Here is a 16,992-nt window from a genome sequence, read left to right as displayed (position 1 = left end):
TAGGAGGGGATGATTCCCCTCGGGGTGAGGGAGGGGTGGAGCCCCCTCCCCCAGCTGAGGGAGGGGAGTCACACCGGGCTGAGGGCGGGGAGTCTGAGGAGGGGTGGAGTCCCCCCAGACTGAAGGTGGGGAGGCTGAGGAGGGGAGGAGGACCCCGGACTGAGGGAGGTGAGGCAGAGGGAGGGGTGGAGCTCCCCTGACTGAGGGAGGTGAGGCAGAGGAGGGGAGGAGTCCACAGCGTTGAGCTTTCTGGGGCAGAATGGGTTTGTGGGTTTCTATAGTGCGGACACAGGGAGTCAGAGTGAGTGGGGACGGGGAGTTGGAGGAACACTCGAGCTGCCATGTGCTTACTTTTCCAGGACCAGTAACTCTGCTTCCTTCACGTGACTCTTCAGATCCGCCACCCTTCTTTTCGCTTCCTCGGACCTCGGCAGTGAAGTCCGGCCTCCATTGCTCTGGTATTGAGCTAATCGAACAGAAACAGAGTGTCTCAGGAATAGACAGCATTGGCACTGGGGCAGCAAACGGCGACTGATGGTATAACTCTCATCCATAGCTTAATCTTAAAGGACTTGACCAAACCCCTTCCCATTCACTCCCATAGTACACAATCCCATGAACCCAAACCCCTTCCCATTCACTCCCATTGTACACAATCCCAATGAACCCAAACCCCTTCCCATTCACTCCCATTGTACACAATGCCAATGAACCCAAACCTTTCCATTCACTCCAATTGTACACAATCCCAATGGACCCAAACCCTTTCTATTCACCCCATTATACACAATCCCAATGGACCCAAACCCCTTCCCATTCACTCCCATTGTACACAATCCCAATGGACCCAAACCCTTCCCATTCACTCCCATTGTACACAATCCCAATGGACCCAAACCCTTCCCATTCACTCCCATTGTACACAATCCCAATGGACCCAAACCCCTTCCCATTCACTCCCATTGTACACAATCCCAATGGACCCAAACCCCTTCCCATTCACTCCCATTCTACACAATCTCAATGGACCCAAACCCCTTCCCATTCACTCCCATTGTACACAATTCCAATGGACCCAAAGCCCTTCCCATTCACTCCCATGGTACACAATCCCAATGGACCCAAACCCCTTCCATTCACTCCCATCGTACACAATCCCAATGAACCCAAACCCCTTCCCATTCACTCCATTGTACACAATCCCAATGAACCCAAACCGCTTCCCATTCACTCCCATTATACACAATCCCAATGGACCCAAACCCCTTCCCATTCATTCCCATGTACACAATCCCAATGGACCCAAACCCCTTCCCATTCTACACAATCTCAATGGACCCAAACCCCTTCCCATTCACTCCCATTGTACACAATCCCAATGGACCCAAACCCCTTCCCATTCACTCCCACTGTACACAATCCCAATGGACCCAAACCGCCTTCCCATTTCACTCCCATTGTACACAATCCCAATGGACACAAACCCCTTCCCATTCACTCCCATTGTACACAATCCCAATGGATCCAAACCCCTTCCCATTCACTACCATTGTACACAACCCCAATGGACCCAATCCCCTTCCCATTCACTCCCATTGTACACAATCCCAATGGACCCAAACCCCTTCCCATTCACTCCCATTGTACACAATCCCAATGGTCCCAAACCCCCTTCCCATTCACTCCCATTGTACACAATCCCAATGGACCCAAACCCCTTCCCATTCACTCCCATTGTACACAATCCCAATGATTCCAAACTTTTCCCATTCATTTCTGTACAACAGCCTGTTTTCACACACACACATGCACACAGCACCTCCAACTAACTGCAATCACTGATACAAAAGGTTGACCAGTAGTTCAATAAAAGGAGATTCATGGATTCTGCAGGAGTTCCTCAGGTAGTGTCCTGGACCCAACCATCTTCAGCTGCTTCATCAATGACCTTCCTTCAATCATAAGGTCAGAGTGGGAATGTTCGCTGATGATTGCACAATGTTCAGCACCATTCGTGACTCCTCAGATACTGAAGCAGCCCGTGTCCATATGCAGCAAGACCTGGACAATATCCAGGCTTGGGCTGATAAGTGGCAAGTAACATTCGCGCCACACAAGTGCCAGGCAATGACCATCTCCAACAAGAGTGAATCTAACCATCTCCCCTTGACATTCAATGGCATTACCATCGCTGAATTCCCCACTATCAATATCCAGGGGGTCACCACTGAGCAGAAACTGAACTGGAGTAGCCATATAAATACTGTGGCTACAAGAGCAGGTCAGAGGCTGGGAATCCTACGGTGAGTAACTCATCTCCTGACTCCCAAAGCCAGTCCACCATCTACAAGGCACAAGTCAGGAGTGTGATGGAATACTCTCCACTTGCCTGGACGGGTGCAGCTCCAACAACACTCAAGAAGCTCGACACTATCCAGGACAAAGCAGCCCGATTCGCATCCCATACACAAATAATCACTCTCTCCACCACCAACGCACAGTGGCAGCAGTGCGTTCCATCTACAAGATGCACTGCAGCAATGTGCCAAGGCTCCTTGGACAGCACCTTCCAAACCCGCGACCTTTACCAACTAGAAGGACAAGGGCAGCAAATGCATGAGAACACCACCACCTGCAAGTTCCCCTTCAAGCCACACACCATCCTGACTCGGAACTATATCGCCGTTCCTTCACTGTCGCTGGGTCAAAATCCTGGAACTCCCTTCCTAACAGCACTGTGGGTGTACCTACCTCACATGGACTGTAGCAGTTCAAGAAGGCAGCTCACCACCACCTTCTCAAGGGCAATTCGGGATGGGCAATAAATGCTGGCCTGGCCAGCGATGCCCAAATCCATGAACGAATAAAAAAAAAACTCTCTTACCTCTGTACAGCAGGGTCTCTGGTGTAGAAGAAAGACGTTTGACTTGCACAGTCATCATTCCGTCTCAAAAACTGCATAATTTCCAGCTCTGTGATTGAACGACCTTGCGGGTAGGCCTTAACCTAGAAGACAAAGTGAGAGTAAGTCGCAGAGGCACCAGTCACATTACCACAGAACTGGGCCCTGCAAGATTCCTAATGAGGAAACCATTCGTACTGCTATTTCGGGCATGCTGCTGTCCCCATCAAACACTCCCAGGACAGGTACAGCACAGGGTTAGATACAGAGTAAAGCTCCCTCGACACTGTCCCCATCAAACACTCCCAGGACAGGTACAGCACAGGGTTAGATACAGAGTAAAGCTCCCTCTACACTGGCCCCATCAAACACTCCCAGGACAGGTACAGTACGGGGTTAGATACAGAGTAAAGCTCCCTCTACACTGTCCCGATCAAACACTCCAGGACAGCTACAGCACGGGATTAGATATAGAGTAAAGCTCCTCTACACTGGCCCCATCAACACTCCCAGGACAGGTCCAGCACGGGGTTAGATACAGAGTAAATCTCCCTCTACACTGTCCCCATCAAACACTCCCAGGACAGGTACAGCACAGGGTTAGATACATTTCTTCTGGGGCAAGAGGAAACAATGGGTCTCTGCCGCGGTCCTGAATCTCCCGATCGAGGAGGGCGGCCAGTCGCTGGTGTGCGTCCGCACCCAGGCTGCGACTCTCCGCCTTCGGACACTGCAGAGATACCTGTACATCGAGCGTCCTCCCAGATGGTGTGCGCTGGCGACGTATTTTTTCCGCCAGTGTCACTGCCTTCAAGACGACACGCAGCTCGCGGCGGAGACTGTTAGCCGCGCCTCTCTGAGGGAGTTGCCTGTCTTTTACCGGGATCTATTCAGAGTCTGGAACATGGTCGCCTCCAGTCTGGGCGCTCCCCTGCCGGCGGAGTGAGAGCGCCTCGGCTGCCCGGGCGGCCGACTCCTGGGACGGTCCGGCAGGCGGAGGAGTAGCCGAAACCCCCACGACGCCCCTCACTGCGGGTGGCGAGGGGGCTCGGGAGTGCGGACAGGTACAGCAGGGGGTTAGATGCAGAGTAAAGGTCCCTCTACACTGTCCCCATCAAACACTCCCAGAACTTCAGACCCTGCAAAGATGGCTACAGTCCAGAAAAGTATATCATTGGCTATAAAGCATTTTGGACATCCCGCAGCCTTGAAAAGCGCTGTGTAGACACAGGTTTCCTGTCAAAGGAGCCCGTCCGACCGGAACGATGCGTCAGATCCCATCAGTGACCCGCTGAAGTCGCGCTGAACTGATGCCCGAATCCACGGCAACATCCGCACTGCGGGAGACCCGGAGATGGCGTCCTTACCCACTCAAATTGAGGCAGGTTGGGTAGTGAGTAATCCTGCATGATTTGTCCGTATCTCTCTCCCAGAATTCCCACAAACAGCTGGCAGCGGGAAACCTCAGACAGGCACAGCTCCAACTGCCTGGGAAGTGGAAAAATGATGAGAATCAGTACAGGGACCAGACCGGACCGGACTGTCCCAGCTCGGAGAGACATAATGAGTGCCTTGGATTCAGAGGTTTCTGTGCCATGGGATGTGTGGCGTGTACTGCTGCAGTGATGAGTTAGCTGGTGGATCTCTCAGGCTGTGATGGAGGGGACTCAGTGTTGGGAGGATGTGTGGTGCAGGTACTGGTACCATTGAGGGGTGCTGAGGAGAGGTGATACAGTTTGACTTTTTTTTTTACTGTATTGACGTGTAGCAGGGTTGATGGGTTGGAGGGACACCGTGCCCAGGGGGCAGGGGTCAGGTGGGTCAGAGGGACACCAGGTTTCAGTGGCTTCTCTTGAATCCTGCACCCGGGCGTGGCTGACACTCACCTGTTCCCGCGGGATTCCTCCTCAGTGATGCCCCAGCGCAGGTCCACCTCCTGTACCCGGACAAAATGACGGGCAGCTCTGGCTCGGAGCTCAGGGAAGACGGATCGGGTCAGGAGATCACGCTCCGCCCGCATGTCCCGGAACGTCGAGGACACAAAGACACGCACGGTCCGCCAGCTGTGGGACAGGTGAGAGAGACATTAGGGGAAAGGCAGACAGAGCACAGGGCAGCAAGGGAGGGGGAGGGGGAGGGGGGGGGGGGGGGGGGGGAGAAGAGAAGAGACGGGGGGGGGGAAGAGACCGGGGTGTGGGGGGGAGGGGAGGGGAGGGCAGAGGGAGGGAGGGAGGGAGGGGAGGGCAGAGGGAGGGAGGGAGGGAGGGGAGGGCAGAGGGAGGGAGGGAGGGAGGGGAGGGCAGAGGGAGGGAGGGAGGGAGGGGAGGGCAGAGGGAGGGAGGGAGGGAGGGGAGGGCAGAGGGAGGGAGGGAGGGAGGGGAGGGCAGAGGAGGGAGGGAGGGAGGGGAGGGCAGAGGGAGGGGAGGGAGGGAGGGGAGGGCAGAGGGAGGGGAGGGAGGGAGGGGAGGGCAGAGGGAGGGGAGGGAGGGAGGGGAGGGCAGAGGGAGGGGAGGGAGGGAGGGGAGGGCAGAGGGAGGGGAGGGAGGGGAGGGCAGAGGGAGGGAGGGAGGGAGGGCAGAGGGAGGGAGGGAGGGCAGAGGGAGGGGGGAGGGCAGAGGGAGGGGGAGGGCAGAGGGAGGGGGGAGGGCAGAGGGAGGGGGGAGGGCAGAGGGAGGGGGGAGGGCAGAGGGAGGGGGGAGGGCAGAGGGAGGGGGGAGGGCAGAGGGAGGGGGGAGGGCAGAGGGAGGGGGGAGGGCAGAGGGAGGGGGGAGGGCAGAGGGAGGGGGAGGGCAGAGGGAGGGGGAGGGCAGAGGGAGGGGGGAGGGCAGAGGGCAGGGGGAGGGCAGAGGGAAGGGGGAGGGCAGAGGGCGGGGGAGGGCAGAGGGCGGGGGGAGGGCAGAGGGAGGGGGAGGGCAGAGGGAGGGGGAGGGCAGAGGGAGGGGGGAGGGCAGAGGGAGGGCGGGAGGGAGGGCGGGAGGAGGGCGGGAGGGCGGGCGGGAGGGCGGGAGGAGGGCGGGAGGGAGGGCGGGAGGGAGGGCGGGAGGGAGGGCGGGAGGGAGGGGGGGGAGGGGGGGGAGGGGGGGGAGGGGGGGAGGGGGGGGAGGGGGGGGGAGGGGGGGAGGGGGGGGGAGGGGGGGAGGGGGGGGGAGGGGGGGGGGGGGGAGGGGGGGGAGGGGGGGGAGGGGGGGGGGGAGGGGGGGAGGGGGGGAGGGGGGGAGGGGGGAGGGGGGGAGGGGGGGAGGGGGGGAGGGGGGGAGGGGGGGAGGGGGGAGGGGGGGGAGGGGGGGAGGGGGGGGAGGGGGGGGAGGGGGGGGGAGGGGGGGTGGAGGGGGGGGGGAGGGGGGGGGAGGGGGGGGAGGGGGGGGGGAGGGGGGGAGGGGGGGGGGAGGGGGGGAGGGGGGGGGAGGGGGGGAGGGGGGGGAGGGGGGGGGAGGGGGGGAGGGGGGGGGGAGGGGGGGAGGGGGGGGGAGGGGGGGGGAGGGGGGGGAGGGGGGGGGAGGGGGGGGGAGGGGGGGGAGGGGGGGGAGGGGGAAGGGGGGGAGCAGAGCGAGGGGAGGGGAAGGCAGAGCGAGGGAGGGAGGAAAGGGCAGAGAGAGAGAGAGAGAGAGAGAGAGAGAGAAAGGAGTGTGATGGAGGAAGAGGGAAGGAGGGGGAAGAGAGAAAGAACAGGATGGCGGTGCAGTGGGTGAAAGGTCAGGCGAGGCTCCACCCTCTTTGAACAGTCCCGAGGTTCATTCAAGAAAATTCCCGTCCTCACCCCCGCGCCTCGGGACAGACAGGAAGCAGCCAACTTCCGTGACTCCGCCCAGAGGGCTCTGCACTTCCTGTACCCACCCAGGCAACATCTGATAGGGTATTGAACTACAGAGGGCATCACAGTCGAGCCAAATCCTCCCAGGTCCTAGACCGACGCCCGCCCACCGACTCTCTCTGTCACTCACTCAGCAATTGCCGGATGCTGATCAGGTGCAGAAAAGCTGGCTGATATTTTAGCCCCTCCTTGAGAAAAGGGCAAATTGTTGCCCATGCAGACCTGTCCACCCCCCGACAGCACAGAAAGAGAGAGAGGAGGGAACCTGGTTATTCCTGCTCTGTGTCCGGGCTCAGTCCACACATGCCAGGTTTTTTCATTTATTTAGAGATACAGCACTGAAACAGGCCCTTCGGCCCACCGAGTCTGTGCCGACCATCAACCACCCACAATCCTACACTAATTCCATATTCCTACCACATCCCCACCTGTCCCTATATTCCCCTACCACCTACCTATACTAGGGGCAATTTATAATGGCCAATTTACCTATCAACGTGCAAGTCTTTGGCATGTGGGAGGAAACCGGAGCACCCGGAGGAAACCCACGCAGACACAGGGAGAATTTGCAAACTCCACACAGACAGTGCCCAGAATTGAACCCGGGTTGCTGGAGCTGTGAGGCTGCGATGCTAACCACTGCGCCGCCCATGGTTGATGTGCAAAAAGTGAACAGAAGAACTAGGAGCAGGAGTAGGTCATTCAGCCCCTTGAGCCTGCTCCGCCATTCAATAAGATCATGGCTGATCTGATCGTGGCCTTAACTCCACTTTCCTGCCTGACCTCCCCCACCACCCCCCTCCCCACAACACTCGATTCCCCTGTAGATCAAAAATCTGTGGAACTATATTTGTCGACAAAACACTCTGTCCCTTCATCCAAGTCATTGATATAGATTGTAAATGGTTGAGGCCCCAGCACTGATCCCTGTGACAATCCACTAGTTACAGTTTACCAACCTGCAAATGCCCCATTTATCCAGACTCTCTTTCCTGTTAATGAGCCAATCCTACATCCATGCTAATATATTCCACCCAACACCATGAACACCATCTCGTGCTGTAACCTTTTATGTGGCACCTTAATGAATGTCTTTTGGAAATCCAAATATACTCCATCTACTGGTTCCCCTTTATCCACCCTGCTTGTTGCATCCTCAAAGAACTCTAATATATTTGTCAAACACGATTTCCCTTTCACAAAACCATGTTGACTCTGCCTGATGGCAGGTCATTTAGAAAATCACAATACAATTACTTCCTTAATAATGGATTCCAGTGTTTTCCCAAAGACAGATATTAGGCTAATTGGTCTATAGTTTCCTGCTTTCTGTTGCCCCCTTTCTTGAATAGAGGTGTTACACTGACATTAAAAACAAGAAATGCTGGAAATACTCAGCAGGTCCGGCAGCATCTGCGGAGAGAGAAGCAGAGTTAACGTCTCAGGTCAGAACTGGCAAATATTAGAAATGTAACAGGTTTTAAGCAAGTAAAGTGGGGGTGGAGCAAGAGATGACAAAAGAGGTGTTGATAGGACACAGTCACAGAGAATAACTGACCAGAATGTCATGGAGCAAAGGCAAACGGTATGTTAGTAGTGTGCTGAAAGACAAAGTGTTAGTGCAGAGAGGGTGTTAATTGACAGAAAAATGTACAGCCCTGGCCCAAAGCACAAACATGAAAAAAAGTGGGCCGGCGCAGTAGAGACAAACTAAACAAATTAAAATAAACAAAGAAAAAAACAAAAATTAACGGAAAATAAAAAGGATGGCCCGTCATGCTCTTAAATTATTGAACTCAGTGTTCAGTCTGGCAGGCTGTAGACTGCCTAATCAGTAAATCAGATGCTGTTCCTCGAGCTTGCGTTGATGTTCACTGGAACACTGCAGCAATCCCAGGATAGAGATGTGAGCATGAGAGCAGGGGGGTGTGCTGAAATGGCAAGCAACTGGAAGCTCGGGGTCATGCTTACGAACTGAGCGGAGGTGTTCCACAAAGTGGTCACCCAGTCTGCGCTTGGTCGCCCCAATGTAGAGGACACCACATTGTGAGCAGCGAATACAGTATACTACATTGAAAGAAGTACAAGTAAATCGCTGCTTCACCTGAAAGGAGTGTTTGGGGCGTGGGATAGTGAGGAGAGAGGAGGTGAATAGGCAGGTATTACACCTCCTGCGATTGCAGGGGAAGGTGCCATGGGACGGGGACAAGGTGGTGGGGGTAATGGAGGAGTGGACCAGGGTGTCGTGGAGGGAATGATCCCTTTGGAATGTTGACAGGGGAGGGGAAGGGAAGATGCATTCGGAAGTGGCATCACGCTGGAGGTGGCGGAAATGGCAGAGGAAGATCCTTTGGATAAGGAGGCTGATGGGGTGGAAAGTGAGGACAAGGGGAACCCTGTCACGGTTCTGTGAGGGAGGGGAAGGGGTGAGGGTAGAGGTGCAGGAAATGGGCTGGACACGTTTGAGGGCCCTGACAACAACAGTGGGAGGGAATCCTCGGCTGAGGAAAAATATCAGAAGCGCTGTCATGGAAGGTAGCATCATCAGAGCAGATGCATTGGAGACTGAGAAACTGGGAGAATGGAATGGAGTCCTTACAGGAGGCAGGGTGTGAAGAAGTGTAGTCGAGGTAGCTGTGGGAGTCAGTGGGCTTATGATGAATATTGGTTGATAGTCTATCCCCAGAAATGGAGACGGAGAAGTCGAGGAAGGGAAGGGAAGTGTCAGAGATGGACCATGTAAAGGTGAGAGAAGGGTGGAAATTAGAAGCAAAGTTGATAAAGTTTTCCAGTTCCGAGCGGGAGCAGGAAACGGCACCGATACAGTCATCAATGTACTGGAAAAAAAGTTGGGGGAGGGGGCCTGAGTAGGACTGGAACAAGAAACGTTTGACATATCCCACAAAAAGACAGGCATAACTAGGACCCATGTGGGTACCCATAGCAACACCTTTTACTTGAAGGAAGTGCGTGGAGTTGAAGGAGAAGTTGTTCAATGTGAGAACAAGTTCAGCCAGGCGGAGGAGGGTGGTGGTGGATGGGGACTGGTTGGGCCTCTGCTCGAGGAAGAAGCGGACAGCCTCAAACCATCCTGGTGGGGGATGGAGGTGTAGAGCAACTGGACGTCCATAGTGAAGAGGAGACGGTTGGGGCCAGGAAACTGGAAATTGTCAAAATGACGTAGGGCGTCAGAAGAGTCACGGATGTAGGTGGGAAGAGACTGGACCAGGGGAGAAAAAATAGAGTCAAGATAGGAAGAAATAAGTTCAGTGGGGCAGGAGCAGGCTGACACAATGGGTCTGCCGGGACAGTCCCGTTTGTGGATTTTGGGAAGGAGGTAGAAGTGGGCTGTCCGGGGTTGGAAGCTGTAGAGGGAAGCTCTCCGGAGGAGATGAGAGGAAGTGGCTGAGAGTTGGCCAGTTCTGATGAAGGGTCACTGACCCCGAAACGTTAACTCGGCTTCTCTCTGCACAGATGCTGCCAGACCTGCTGAGGATTTCCAGCATTTCTTGTTTTTATTTCAGATTTCCAGCATCTGCAGTATTTTGCTTTTATTTTAATGTTGCACTGGCAGTTTTGCAGTCCACTGGGACCTTTCCAGAATCTAGGGAATTTTGGAAGATTGCAACCAATGCATCCGCTCTCTCGGCACCAACTTCTTTTGAGACCCAAGGATGCAGGCCATCAGGTCCAGGGGACTTGTCAGCCTTTAGTCCCATTAGTTTTCCTAATAATTTTTCTCTAGCGATAGTTCCTCCCTTTTGCCCCCTGATTTTCTACTGTCCTTGAGATGCTTCTTGTGTCTTCTACCACAAAGCCAGATACAAAATATCTGTTCAAGGTCTCTCATTTCCTCGTTTCCCATCATTAATTTCAAGTCTCATCCTCTAAGGCACAGTGTTTACTTCAGCTACTCTCTTCCATTTTATATATACTTAAAGAAGTTTGTGCAGTCTGTTGTTATATTTCATGCTAGTTTACCCTCATATTCTAATTTCTGCCTTTTTCTCAGTCCTCCTTTGCTGCTTTGTTAAATTTTCCCAATTTTCTGGCTTGCCACTAACCTTTGCAGCCCTTTCTTTCAATTTGACACCATCCTGATAGTTTATCCTTCTTGTAGAGTCCTTCTTTCTCAAGAGAATATATCTTTGTTGAACGTTATGAAATATCCCCTGAAATATCTGCCACTGTTTATTCCCATCATAGCTTTCAAGTGAATTTCCCAGTTCACTTTAGTCAACTCTGTCTTCATGCCTTTGTAATTGCCCATATTTAAGTTTAAACATAGTTTCAGACCCAACTTTTTCTCACCTTCAAACTGAATGTGAAATTCTATCATGTTATGTGAGCACTCTTCCGGAGAGGACCCTTTCCTGTCATATTGTGATCACTCTTCCCGAGAGGATCCCTTCCAATGAGATCATTAATTAAACCTGTCTCATTACATATTACCAAGTCTAAAATAGCCGGTGGCCTGGTTGGTTCCAGATCGTCCGGATACACTCCATCAACTCGTCCTCAGAGCTATCTTTGCCAATTTGTTTTGCCCAATCTATAAGATTAAAAGAGTGAGGCTGTACCTGAGTTTTGGAGTGTGAAGCAGGGGGCCCAAGGCTGTTGGCTCCACAACCCTCCGTCTCTGGCTGCTCTCCTTGGCTCTCGGCAGATTAAAGATGTCATCGATCCTCTCCACATGTTCCAGCAGCCGAGATGATCCTCGTTCGCACACAAACCTGAAGCAAATAGACACCACGTCAGATCGTCCAATTATGCTCAAGCTTTATACAATGCACAGAATCACCCATCAAACACTCCCAGGACAGGTACAGCACGGGGTTAGATACAGAGTAAAGCTCCCTCTACACTGTCCCCATCAAACACACCCAGTGGATAAATCTCTCTCTGCTTCTGCTCACCGTAAGATTTGGTCACTGCAACCGCACAAGAGAACATCATTCTTGCATCCTGTGGTATCGGTTTCGATGCTGAAAGAGGAAAGATGTGTTTTACCGAATGTAACTGTTGAAAGGAGAGTGAAAGTTCGCTTTTGGATGAGCCCCACAGGGCAGGAGGGGCCCAGGTTCCAGTCCCCCAGGTCTGTGCTGTCAGCTGGTGATTGGGGCGGGGTGGGTTACAATGGACCCCAGCAGAGGGAGGAGGAACTGGGGATTCGTGGCTAAGCTAACCAGCCAGGATCCGTTCCCCTGGTCACCAACCAGTGGCTCCTTCCGGATTCTGGGTGTAGGCCTGTCGAGGCCAGGATGAGGAAGGATAGGTTGTGACACCATCCCGTGCCCCTCCACCCTGGCCAAGCAGCTCGCTGACACACACACTGCACACACTGGTTGGGTTCGGAGGTGAAGGATGGGGAGTTGAGGGGGGGTTTGCTGTGGGTGGTGGTCAGCTGGGTGACGCAGCCAGAGAGCGGGCTGCGATTTGACTGAACATTTCCGGGACTTCAGCGCTTCTGCAGCATGGGGTGGGGGCGCGTGGGGTGTGTGTGGCTCAACTTACACACGGCAAGATCCCACGAGCAGAAAAAGGCGGAGGGGGGGTGGTGGGGCACCTCGGTTTTCACATCCGGCCTGAAACCGGGCCCCCGCGGCAAGCGCCGCACTCCCTCAGTACCAGCGCCGGGGAGGGTCGCCTCTGGATTACGGGGATCGAGCCTCCGGAGCGGGATTTGAGGCCATGAATTTCTGACTCAGGCGCGCGCGCGGGTTTGCTCCCCAACCATGGCCGACTCCGCGCGAACAGATTGCAGCGAGAACCGCGACCAGGGCCCTAAACCAGGCAGACCAGACCAAACCCACTCCCTCCGCCCACCGCTGACATACCGCAATCGGGGAGTGAAGAGGTCCACATGGATGAATAGCATGTCGGGGTTGACTTGGTAGCGGTAGTGTCGGAGAGCCTCAGTTATGTGGTAAGAGTGAGTGTAGCCCAACCCGAGGATGGTGTCGATCTAGGAAGCGAAAGAATGAAGTTGGAGCACAGGAAGAGCCAACAGATTCCCAGGTTGGAGGTCACTGGACTAGTAATTCAAAGACCCAGGCTAATGCTCTGGGGACAGCCGGTTGAATTTAAAATTCAATCAATTAATTTTTTTTTAAAAATCGAAGAGCTGAAAATTAGTCTCAGTAATTGTGACCATGAAACTATCGATGGTTGTAAAAAAAAACCCCATCTGGTTCACTAATGTCCTTCAGGGAAGGAAATCGGCCATCCTTACCCGGTCTGGCCTACATGTGACTCCAGACCCACGGCAAAGTTCTTGCCTGGAAGCGTAGCCACAGCAGTGACGCGGGAAACGCAGCAGCCAACTTGTGCACAGCAAGATCCCACAAGCAGCAATGTGAGAAAATTGGTTATCAAAAAAAAAGTGATGTCGGTTGAGGGATAAATATTAACCCCATGAAAACGGGGAACCCCCCCCCCCCCCCCACCCCTCGAAATAAAGTCTGCTCACGAGGGCAGACGAGAGCCTCTTGAAGGCCCTCCCCGATAGACGGCCCCAATGATAGACGGCCGCAGTGTTCCCTCAGTATCTGGCACCGAGCGCGGCAGAGATGGGTCGCAGAGTGGAGAGGCTTGCACAACGAGCCGATGTCTTCCCGCATCCTTGACGAAAACTGGGATTTCTCTCTCTCTCTCTCTCCCAGATACACCCACACCCCCTCTGTCCACCCCCCCCCCCTCCCCACCCAGAGGTGTTTGCAGGGATCTGGACTGTACTTACCTGCACCTGGTTCTGCACACAGTCCATGAGGAAGCAGGCCATACCATCGGCCCCCCTGATCCTCTCAGTCTCTTGGAGCTTCTGCAGAAAGAGGAAGAGGGAGGCAATTACAGAGAGTAGCGAGAGGGAAAACACCCATCCCAGCTCTGATCCCCGCCGTATCCCTCCTCACTGCCAATACAGCACAGGAAAAGACACCCCCACCCCTCCGCTTCCCAAATGGAGATCCCTCTTTCCCAGCAAACAGAGATCCCGAACCCCACACAGGGAGTGCCCTCCCTCCCTCACACCTCTTCCCCTCAGGGACAGCCCTCCCTCCCCTGCAGTCAAAGAGGGACTCTCTACATCCCTATCCCCAGAGAGAGGGTCGCCCCGCCCCGTTCGCTCCCTGCACAAACAGAGACATCCCCATTTCACCCCCATCAGAGAATTTGACCCTTGCTCCCAGAGGGTGAAAGGTCGGTATCTGACATCATGTCCCCTGACCCCCCTGCTCCTTACCTTCGCCTCCCGTAGCACCCGATCCACGTTGCCCAGTATCGATCCTGGCTCGATGTCAACCTCGAGGTACGAGGAGTTGGCGTGGAGGATGAGCCGGCAGTGCTCACTGACGTGTTTTACCATCAGTCCCAGGAGAACGGCCACCTCCAGCATCTGCGGCGCGGGGCGGAGGAGCACAAAGACACAGCTGAGACAATAACCTGCATTTCCGTAGCGCCTCAGACTCAGCAACGCGGCCCAAAGCCCTTCACCGGAGCGCTACCACACACAACGTGCGACACCGAGCCGCACAAGGAGGTCTGAGGGGAAGTGAGGTTCAGGGAAAGAATTCCAGAGCTTCGGAGCCCAGGCAGTCCGAAGGCATGGTCGCCAATGGAGGAGCGATTAAAATAGGGGGGGGGGGGGGGGGATGCTCAAGAGAATTGGAGGAGCGCGGAGATCTCGGAGGGTTGGAGGGAATTCCAGAGCGAGGGAAAGGGCGACGCCAAAAGAGGCCTGAAAACATTTAGAAAGCAGGCGTTGCCGAACTGGGAGCCGGAGTGGATCAGCCAGGACAGGGGGTGACGGATGAACTGGACTCGGGTGCGAGTTTTGGAGGAGCCCATGTTTACAGAGGGGCGTAAGCTTTGAGACTGGCCGGGAAAGGATTGGAACAGCCCAGTTTAGAGAGAGTCAGAGAGTCATTCACGGTGCAGGAGGAGGCCACTCGGCCCAATAACCATGTTGGCTCTCCACGGAGCAGTCCGGTCAATCCCGCGCCACTGCCTTCCCCCCCACTCCACTGCCTTCCCCCCCCCCTCCCCCACACCCCGCTCGATTCTCATAGCCCTGCAAGACTATTTCTCTCAAGTGGCCATCGCGAATTTTATCGTTAAAATCGAGCGGGTGGGGGAGGGTGGTCTCCCAGTCGCCTACCCGCCCGCAGTGCCATTGCGCCAGCAGAGCAGGGGAGGGGGGTTGGAAAATGAACCCACCTGCCCCAAGGCCAACTGAGGCCCCTACGTGGCCCATTATTTGCGGAGATGGGCGATATTAGAGGGGGGAGTAGGTGGGGACAGACAGCCAACATAAAAGAGTTGGAGTAGGCGGCCTTACTGAGAGGGCGTAATGGGAGGTCAAGGTTGCAAATGGTCCGTTTCGGCCTCGCGCAGTTGCCAGGGGGAGGGATGGAGGTGGCGGCGAGGGAATGGAACTTGCTGTGCGCACCGAAGAAACAGTTCTGCTGATCCAGGACTGGCCGTCGGACCAACAGCGTGAGCACGTCAGAAACTGCGGAGGGGTTGAGAGAGGTGGCGGGAAGGTAAGGCCGGGTGTTTTCGGATGCTGTTGCCAAGGGACAGCTTGTCGATGAGCAAGAGGCCCCGTCCGTGCCTGAACTGGGAGTAGGAGACAGGAAGTAGGGATAACAGAGACCAATCCAATGGTACAATGCGACCAGTGATGTTACCCCAGGGATCTGTCCCGGGGCCTCAGCTTTTCACCATGTTGATAAGTGACTTCGATGAAGGAACAGGGGGGCCTGTATACTAAATACAAACAGAAAATTCTCAAGCAGGTCGGGCAGCAACAGTGGAGAGAGACGCAGAGTTCCTGTTTCAGGTCAATGATCTCGCATGGTGATGGGGGGGTCACTGACCCTGAAACGTTAACTCTGCTTCTCTCTCCACAGATGCTGCCACACCTGCTGAGGATTTCCGACACTTTCTGGTTTTATTTCAGATTTCCAGCATCTGCAGTATTTTGCTTCTGTATTCACCCTATAATCGAAATTTGCCGGGAACACCAGGTCAGGTGGCACAGTAAATAGCGGAGGTGGGAGCAGAAAGGTGCAAAGGGATATCGATAAAGTCAGTGGGCAAAAGTGTGACAGGTGGAATTCGACTATTCCAGCACTGAAGGAGGCCGTTTGGCCCATCACGCCTGTGCCAGGTCCAATTTCTTCCCACACCCCAGCTTTCCTACCCTCCCACTGCAAATTCGTCCCCTTCAAGTACATGTTCATTCATCTTTTGATAGTCCCTATGGCATCTCCTTCCAACACGGTTTCAGGTAGTGCGTTCACCAGATTTTAACAACGCAGCCTCATGTACTGAAACGTCACTGCCTGCGATGTCTCAGGCAGCTGCCAGTAACAAAGATGGAATCAATTCAAACGTCACTGTCTGCGACGTCTCAGGCAGCTGCCAGTAACAAAGATGGAGTCAACTGAAACGTCACTGTCTGCGACGTCTCAGGCAACTGCCAGTAACAAAAATGGAGCCAAAGATGGGATTGAGTAGCCAAGGCGGTGGGGCGTGTTGGGTGGGTTACTGTTGTGGGGCGGGAGAGGGAAATGGAGACAGCGAGCGTCGCCATTGAGAGATGAGGCAACGCTCGGAGTGGCGTCATTGCACGATGATGTCATTGCGCACAGGCACGGATTCATACCACCAAGCTGGAAAATGTTCGGACACACTGATGGCATCAGCAATCACTCTGCACATGCTCTGCGTTGTCAGGAGACACTCCCAAAAAAAAAAAAATGCTAATTTCCCCTCCAGTTCTTTAAGGAACACAGGAAGAGGAGGAGGCCATTCAGCCCCTCGAGCCTGTTCCACCATTCAATGAGATCATGGCTGACCTGTGACCTAACCCCATACTCCCGCCACCACTGCCTTTGCCCCATATCCCTCAATACCTCTGGTGAACAAAAATCGATCAAACTCAGATTTAAAATTAACTAATCGAATATCAATTACCATTTGGTGAAGAGAATCCCAAACTCCTACCACCCTTTGTGTGTAGAAATGTTTCCCGATTTCACTCCTGAAAGGTCTGGCTCTATATTATAAGACTTTGCTCCTCCAGTCCTCGACTCCCCAAACAGTGGAAATAGTTTCTCTCTCTTTACCCTGTCTGTTCCCCTTAATATCTTGAAAATTTCAATCAAATCACCCGTTAACCTTCTAAATTCTTCGGAATACAATGCTAGCTCGTGTAAACTTCTCCTCGTAATTTGGAGATTAGGTATCATTCCGGTAAATCTAAGCTGCACTCCCT

At 54.3% G+C, this 16,992-nt stretch overlaps 1 protein-coding gene across 1 annotated transcript in view; it reads right to left on the bottom strand.

Moving 5' to 3' along the window:
* LOC137348666 (telomerase protein component 1-like) overlaps window positions 1–16,992 on the bottom strand; it is a 63,098-nt gene that overhangs the window by 976 nt on the left and 45,130 nt on the right. Inside the window, exons 17-25 of the mRNA XM_068013924.1 lie at window positions 13,954–14,106; window positions 13,453–13,533; window positions 12,551–12,678; window positions 11,630–11,698; window positions 11,294–11,446; window positions 4,789–4,965; window positions 4,270–4,390; window positions 2,885–3,006; window positions 352–466 (exon numbers count right to left, since the gene is read on the bottom strand). Of these exons, the coding sequence (XP_067870025.1) occupies window positions 352–466; window positions 2,885–3,006; window positions 4,270–4,390; window positions 4,789–4,965; window positions 11,294–11,446; window positions 11,630–11,698; window positions 12,551–12,678; window positions 13,453–13,533; window positions 13,954–14,106 (1,119 nt within the window). The remainder of the gene's footprint in view (window positions 1–351; window positions 467–2,884; window positions 3,007–4,269; window positions 4,391–4,788; window positions 4,966–11,293; window positions 11,447–11,629; window positions 11,699–12,550; window positions 12,679–13,452; window positions 13,534–13,953; window positions 14,107–16,992) is intronic.

Source organism: Heterodontus francisci, chromosome 34, assembly GCF_036365525.1.
Source record: "Heterodontus francisci isolate sHetFra1 chromosome 34, sHetFra1.hap1, whole genome shotgun sequence".
In the NCBI taxonomy this organism is placed as follows: Eukaryota; Metazoa; Chordata; class Chondrichthyes; order Heterodontiformes; family Heterodontidae; genus Heterodontus; species Heterodontus francisci.
Note: the sequence above shows the minus strand (reverse complement) of the source record. Positions and strands in the feature narration are given on the sequence as shown.